The 8,106-nt window shown below is 43.3% G+C and overlaps 1 protein-coding gene across 2 annotated transcripts; it reads right to left on the bottom strand.

Annotated features, from left to right (window-relative positions):
• Positions 1-5,298: 5,298 nt before the first annotated feature.
• On the bottom strand, positions 5,299-7,750 carry LOC307025673 (uncharacterized protein). 2 transcript variants are annotated; one of them, XM_079660514.1, is made up of 2 exons: positions 7,657-7,750; positions 5,299-6,711 (listed from the first exon to the last, which is right to left on the bottom strand). In XM_079660514.1, exon 2 carries the CDS (start codon positions 6,580-6,582, stop codon positions 5,659-5,661), a length of 924 nt encoding a protein of 307 aa, XP_079516640.1. In that variant the 5' UTR covers positions 6,583-6,711; positions 7,657-7,750; the 3' UTR covers positions 5,299-5,658. The 2 variants fall into 2 exon arrangements, with proteins under 2 accessions (XP_079516640.1, XP_079516641.1); XM_079660515.1 differs by having other exon boundaries at positions 5,299-6,723; positions 7,657-7,746.
• Between the last annotated feature and the right edge of the window lie 356 nt (positions 7,751-8,106).

Raw genomic sequence — 8,106 nt, 5'->3', positions numbered from 1 at the left:
TGCTTCCAGAAGTTAAGGAGGGGGTGTTAAAACCTCTGTTGCAGGCTAGTTCACTGTCCTTTGAGCAGCAGAAGGAGATGTTGTTGTTGCAGCTGAGTCATGACAAAATGAGGTATGAGATGGAGTTTGAAAAGGAGATTGCAGTGGAGAGGATGCGGCAGGAGACTGGGTGAACTCATGATTTTGGAACAGTTCAAAAACATCCTTCCTGACAGCATTGCAACCTATATAATAGAAGACAGGGTAACTTCGGCATCCGAGGCTGCAGGAGCAGCGGATGAGTTTGTGTTACTGCATAAGGGCAGGTTCGGAGGGCGTGCTGGAGATCTACCTGTGTTTGGGGGAAGTGGAAAGTGTTGATGTTGGGTCATTGGGGATGGATCTAAAGAAAGTGGCTTGGGAGAAATCTGAGGATACTTGTAACTATTGTCGTGAGAAAGGCCATTGGAAACCAGGCTGTCCGAAAATCCAAGGAAGGAAGATTTGTGGGTAAACCGGTTGCGTTCGCTGCTCCTGTGAGTAGCTGCTGTGTTGACGAGGTGCTTACGGACCACTTATGTGGACCTGAGGTTCTGGCATCCTATGCTCCTTTTATAAGAGACGGCTTGGTGTCATTGGTGGGTAGCAATGTCAAAGTTCCAATTAAAAATTGAGGGATACAGGTGCATTTCACTCCTTTATCGTTGACTCGGTTCTGCCTTTGTCTGAGGAAAGTGACACGGTTCGGACTCGGGGGATGGGATTAACGGTTTTTCCTGTTCCTGTCCATAGGATGTATCTCGACTGTGACCTTGTTAAAGGGGATGTAGCTATTGGGGTACGTCCAGCTTTTCCAATCGAGGGGATACATTTCATTCTGGGTAACGATTTGGCAGGTGGTAAAGTCTGGGCTGATGGCCCTTCTGTGTTGTTAGTCACTGGTGGTCTGATTGAGTCAGCATCTGAGAAGCGCTCTACAGTGGTGCCAGACGTTACAGCCGCGTGTGTGATCACACGGGCTAGGGCCAAAAGGGATCAGGACTTGCTATCACATGGGAAGTCAACTGACACAGTGGAGGTTCCATCTTTGTCTGAGTTTTCGGTGTTACTTACACACCATGAGGTGGGAGAGGAGCAACGTCAGGATGCTTCGCTGAAAGGCCTTTTTGACTGTGCTGTGCCAGTGGCAGAGAGGGAAAACGCTTCAAGTGGATACATGTTGCGTAATGACTTGTTGTTTAGGAGATGGATGGCTGTTGATGGTGCAGGGACTGAGGTTTTCCAGCTGGTGGTGCCAACTAAGCTTCGTCCTCTTGTCCTGAAAGTCGCACATGATGAGTGTGGACACTTTGGGGTTCGGAAAACATATTGGAACATCCTGATACACTACTTCTGGCCACGTCTTAAGACAGATGTGTCGCAGTATATTAGAACATGTCATGTGTGTCAGCTGACAGGGAAACCGAACCAGAAGATCAAACCAGCACCACTACAGCCGATACAAGTGGTAAGTGAACCATTTACACATCTCATTGTGGATTGTGTGGGCCCTTTACCATGTTCAAAGTCTGGTTGCAAAGATCTGCTGACTGTGATGTGTCAAACCACTAGGTATCCAGCGGCTTATCCTTTGAGGTCGATTACAACTAAGGCGGTGGTTAGGGCCTTGTTGCAGTTTATCTCAATATTTGGTATTCCTAAGGTCGTTCAGAGTGATCAAGGCTCCAATTTTTCGTCTCACATGTTTGCTCAGGTGTTGAAGCTTTTGAAGATTAAGAAGAACCAGTCAACAGCTTACCACGCCCAAAGTCAGGGTGCTTTGGAAAGGTTTCACCAGACATTGAAATCCTTGTTACGTGCTTACTGTACTGAGCTAGATGGAGACTGGGAGGAAGGTCTTCCTTGGTTGATGTTGGCTGCAAGGGAGGCGGTACATGAAGGTACGGGGTTTAGCCCTAATGAGTTGGTTTTCGGACATGCTGTACGGGGCCCCTTGGCAGTGCTGAAAGAGGGTTGTGTGGACACTGAGCCACCACGGAGCTTGGTGGATTATGTGAATGGCTTCAGACGTCGTTTGATTGTTGCTTTAAGTATGGCACGGGAAAAGTTGTCAGTGTCTCAAAGTAAAATGAAGGAGTTGTATGACCGTCGTTCGGCACGACAGGAGTTTAATCCAGGTGACCAGGTTTTATCACTTATGCCTATTGTTGGTTCCCCATTTCAGGCTAAATATTCAGGTCCGTACACTATCATTGAGAAAACTTCTGATTTAAATTATGTTGTGGCAACACCAGAACGAAGGAAGACTAAACGCCTCTGTCATGTAAATCTTCTGAAACCCTACCACAAGCGGGAGGGTAACACGGACACAGAGGTGGAGAAGGATGAGGTGCAGCTGGCTGTTGCGGTGACACATGGTTTGACGCATGAGGGAGATGTAGTGCCTGAACCTGATGATAGTTTGCTCTGTGGTCATTTGAGAAATTCGGAATCGCTAGATAATTTAGACGGGTTGTTGTCTCATTTGGCGGAATCAAGACGTGAGGAACTCTCAGCATTGGTACACAAATATCTGTGTCTGTTTGGAGACACTCCGTCGCAAACTGACTGGGCTGAGCATGATATTGATGTTGGGGACGCTCAGCCGATTAAGCAACATTTTTATCGCATGCCACCAGTTAAGCGCAATCGGCTGGATGCAGAGATTAATTACATGTTGGAGAACAAAATTGCTGTCCCGTCAGCATCTAGTTGGGCGTCTCCATGTATTTTGGTGCCAAAGCAGGATGGGACACCTAGATTCTGTACTGATCTAAGAAAAGTGAATGCGGTGACAAAATCTGACTCTTTTCCTTTGCCACGGATGGATGACTGTATAGATCAGGTGGGGTCCGCAAAGTATGTTAGCAAATTTGATTTGCTTAAAGGGTATTGGCAGATCCCCTTGTCCAAGCGGGCACAGGAAATAGCGGCATTTATCACACCATCTGGACTTTATTCATATAAGGTAATGCCGTTTGGGTTAAAAAATGCTCCTGCTACATTCCCACGTTTGATGAATCGCGTGGTGTCGGGTTTAGAGGGTTGTACGGTGTATCTAGACGATTTGGTAATTTGCAGTGACACTTGGACTGCTCATGTTCAGCGCATCGAGAGGTTGTTTGAACGGTTGACGGAGGCACATCTGACTTAATTTGGCCAAATGTGCCTTTGCAAAGGCAACAGTTACATATCTTGGCCATGTGGTGGGTCAGGGTTGTGTGGCTCCAGTTCTGGCCAAGGTCAGAGCAATATCTGAATACCCACAACCCACAACCAAAAAGGAACTCCAGAGATTTTTGGGTATGGTGGGTTACTACAGGAGGTTCTGTGAACATTTTTCCACTACAGTGTTTCCCTTGACTGAACTTCTTAGGGCTAAGATAAAATATACTTGGTCGGTCGACTGTCAGAGAGCGTTTGATAGGGTTAAGTCTCTGTTGTGTTCCTCTCAGGCGTTAGCGGCTCCATGTTTTGATCGTCCTTTTAGTCTCCAAGTAGATGCAAGCCAGGTGGGAGTCGGTGCGGTTCTGCTCCAGCTTGACAAGGGGGGGGGGGGGTGGAGAGACCCGTCAGTTTCTTTTCAAAGAAACTTAACAGTTACCAAAGGAATTATTCGGTGATTGAGAAGGAAGCGTTAGCACTCATTTGGGCGTTGCAGCATTTCACTGTATATGTGGGAGCAGGAGGACCAATTTTGGTTTACACAGATCACAATCCCCTGACCTTTTTGCATTCAATGAAGTGTCCTAACCAAAGACTGACGAGGTGGTCTTTGTTTCTTCAGGCTTACAACCTTGATGTTAGGCACATTAGGGGGTCTGACAATGTTATTGCTGACGCACTGTCACGAGCCCCATGGCACTAAGTATGGTTAGGTTTTACCTTAATGTATATATATTGACTCATACTGTGATAAATCTTTCTTGCTCTGCCCATTCTTTTTAAATAGTGCTTCTCAGATACTGGTGTTGCTAAAGGTGTGGCTGGGCGTTGAAGGAGAGGATTGCTGTGTGAAGGTGGTGTTTTTTTTTGTTGTTTTTTTCATTAGGGACTTGGGGAGTTCCATATGTGGGGTTTTGTTTTCCATGACCTTTTGCTTTGGTTTGGGATGGGGTTGGTTGGTGGTGCCGGTGGCCCTGGGGACACCGACTTTAAGGGGGGGAAGGTGTGACGACCCCTGCTTCACTGCCTATATTGGTGTGGGTGTGTGTGCTTCTCTCTCCCTGATTGTATCCAGGTGCAGCCTCTCTCCAGGTGCTCCCAATCTGATCAGCGCCTCCATAAAGGATCTAAGTAGGCTGCAGTGGCTCTCTCTCTGCCCGGGGAACGTAGGAGGAAGAGCAGCCCGGAACAGCAATCCTCCTGCATAGAGCGTGTTAACCCTGTTTGGTGGTCGGTTGTTTTGGGGAGTGTGAATAAACTCCTCTTTTTTCCATACTCACGTCGTCGTCTCATCGCTGCGTTTGTTATGGCTGAGAGCCAAGCCGTGACAACTGTGAAATCTTTATGATCATTTGACATGCTGTACTATTAATTGTTATGATTTTATTGAATTACTTTACTATAAAATAACATTATTATAACATATTGAACTGAACCTTGTTATGACATGCTATACTATGACATTAATATAGCTCACGGCCCGTCCACACGGCGGCGTGTGTTGAAGCTTCAACGCAACTTCCCATTCACTTTGAATGGGGTGATGTCAGGCTTTGCCGAACTGCATTGTGGTTCCGTCGCTTTGCCTCCGTTGCTCGCTTTGAAAGTTGAGAAAAGTTCAACTTTTGAAGCTTCGACGGAAGCCTCAGCCAATCAAATCATATGCCAGTACAAGCTCTAGCCAATCAAAACGCGTGCTTGTGTGTCCGGGGCGGCAGATTCATGTGATTGGTTGTTGGTCGCGCTTCAGACACGCCAACTGGCAAGCTTCAACGCATGCTGCCGTGTGGACGTACCGTTACTATCTTGTGACTTTTTTACGACATCATTTATTTGAGATATTTGTAGCTGTTGTTTTTTACAATTTACTGAAATTATATGATTTAAAGTAAAGATGTATTATATAATATGGCTTTTTCCGAGTTTTAGACTGTCTGATATGTTTCTCTTATTATAGGATGACTTTTTTCCAACATACAATTACTTTTTTTCTGATATTTTCAACATACTAGAATATGACTGGTTTTGGCATAATATTCTATCACTTTCTTTCTGGCGCGAGGTCAGCCTTTTTTCGGCCACTATGGGCTCCTGTAGACACATTAGACAAAGTAATTTAATGAAAACTTGAACAGTAACTTTTATTATAGTTAAACATCATCATTTGAATCTCTGTAATCAAACATTATCTGCAACACGTGTAATATACTTTTTTTTAATAACATCTGTAGGCCGATTAATGTAACATCCCTTAATTAGTACAAAGGAACAAAATGGAGAAGATTTCCATAAAGTTGTTTAAACGTCATGTGAAGAAAATAGCAAAATATTAAAGATAATCAGTGAGTGGTGTGTGAATAGAATTTACCGTGGTGGGTGGAAACATATTTACAACTTTTATTTTCCTTATATTGTTATTAGGAAGGTTTTGTAAAACAGCAGTGTACAGGTTTGTCAGGTTCTTGTTTTACAGCATCAGAATGTCCTCAATGAAGCCAACATTTTTTCCCCTTCCTCATTCATCTGCTCCAGTTCCTCTGTGATTCTCTTGCCATGTTGTGCCCATTCTTCAGCACTGGAAACAAACTGTGGCAGATCTGTGACGGGCAGAGAGTCATTTGTGGCTTTCAGCATCAGGTTCACAGAAGTCAGAGTCTTGGCAGATTGTTCGGCTACACCCTGCGCTCTGGCACTGGAGGCCATTCCTTCGCTGATGTTTTTTATGGTATTCAGCTCGGTCACCAGCGGTTTGAAAGTCTCACAGAAATGTGCAGTTTTCCGCAACATCTGTGCTGCTTTTGTTGATTTCTCTTCTGAAGAAGAACAAAAATATTTGACGACTCCAACTGCACTCCCTGCCAAGCCCGTAGCACACAACACTCCAAAAGCACTACCAACTGCCCCACCTTCTGCACCCACTCTCCCACCAAAAATACCACCGATCGCACCACCAGTTGCAAGGCCGATGGTGAGCCACACTACCTTTGTGACTTTCCCTTTAACTGGACTGCCACTCGCTTTACCTCCAGCACAGACTGCACCGCCTATAGCGCCGCTGAACGCTCCCCCAAAGACTCCACCTAACACACTGCCGACAAAGCCCACAGTTGCTTCCGCTGCATTAATGTGGTTGAAAATCCTGGCCCAAGTTGAAGCAGCAACTGCCCCAAACACTCCCCCAACTCCACCAGTAACACCACCAAAGCCTGCTCCAAGGAATCCTCCAGTTACCACACAGAGGACTTCCACCACAGAAGAGTTCTCGTGCTGGTCCTGAGCAGCTGTCAGTGTTAAGCCCTCTGAGGCTTTCTGAAGGCCATCTCTGTGTTGACTGTAGAGATGAATGAAAGACGTCAAACGTGATGCGAGTTCGCCTTTTGGATCAGTTGAAGCAGACATTTCTGTGTTTTTTCTTTCACAAAAATCAATGTGCTGGGGTAGCCTAGGTATTTTACTTGATGAGGTTGTCGGAGGTTGTTAAGGATAATAAAATAACGGTTATTTGTTGTGATTGAAAGGGGTCTGCGTCTGCTTGTGTGTCTGTAAATGAAAAAACAAAGTTGCATTTAGAGTAAAAACTTGCTGGTATTCCTTTTGTAAAATGTTCGTCAGAATTTCAACTCCTGAAAGTTAAATAATGAGAATTCATTGTTTAAACTAAAAGTTTATAAAACCTTTGAATATTAAGTGTATTTATTCAATTTGTATTAATAAACAATTACTTGTGTCCTTCAAGTTTAGTTGGCCAACAACAATACTTTACTCATTCAATTGAATTCAAGAATGCAAATAAATAAGGAAAAACCAAGAAGATGCAAACTTATCTTTTTTTACTTTGGGTAAATGTACATAGTACATTGGTCTGTTCTTCCATATCAGGTTTAACAGAAATGTTAATTTTAAATTAAAATATGTGTCAACCATTTAAACATTATATAAAAGTCTTTACACAGAACACCTGTAAAATGTTGAATGTGGTAACCATAATTATAAGCTGATTATGCCAAAGATTATTTAAAAAAAAAGATGTATTGTGCGCTTTCATTTAAAAATACAATAATTAATATATTTCAGAAGAGAGTAAGTATTAAAATGGGCCATTTCTAAATTAGTATATAAAGAATTTGATATTTACTGTTTTTGAATGCAATGCCTAAAGCAAAATGGTACACTTGAGACCCCATACAACAGGTGTGTAAAATAGGTGCTACCGTTGTCGCATGTTCTGTAGATTTTCCAGTTTGGAAAGTTTCTAAACTGCATAATCTGCAGACATTTATTTTCTGTTGCTGCCTACTGTCTGAACATGTTTTCACATAACAAAGGCTACATTACAATCCCAACAAGTTGCTACAATGCATTCTGGTGTGGAAAATAAAACAGGACAAAATGCATACATAAATCTCTTCAAAAAGTATTAAACATGATCTCAGTGAGATAGAGCAGATTCAGAACATATTAAGTCGTACTTACAGTCTGTTTCCAGTTCTATTTGTTTGAATTAAATGCCAACTGCTGTTTCCAGACACAGACAATGTTACATACTCAGCTAGTCTGTTTTAGTTTGGAGGACAAAGTGGAAGCAGGAAGTGAATAAGATCAGCAGGGCGGAGCGGAGTCTCTTTTACTTCCTAGTGCCTCGAGTGCCTCAAACAACTGGAAAACTGCCCAGTTTCTATCAAACCGCAAATAGCTTTATTAGAACTCTCTCATTACATTCCGGAGACACAATGAGGAAACTTTCACTTACCTGTTCCTCATATTTTACATTGCAAACATATTTCTCTCTGCAACCCTTTATTGTTGGCATTGTGTATAATTTGGTTTTGAATGCTTTCCTCATTTGTAGGCCTGTAATGTTGCACAAGCCCTTCAAGTAAAAATGTGTTCTATATCTTATCTTAGACATAAGCTGTTTAAAAA

Source organism: Notothenia rossii (genome assembly GCF_949606895.1).
Source record: "Notothenia rossii genome assembly, chromosome: 11".
Taxonomy (NCBI): Eukaryota; Metazoa; Chordata; class Actinopteri; order Perciformes; family Nototheniidae; genus Notothenia; species Notothenia rossii.
This window is presented reverse-complemented; position numbering and strand designations above follow the sequence as displayed.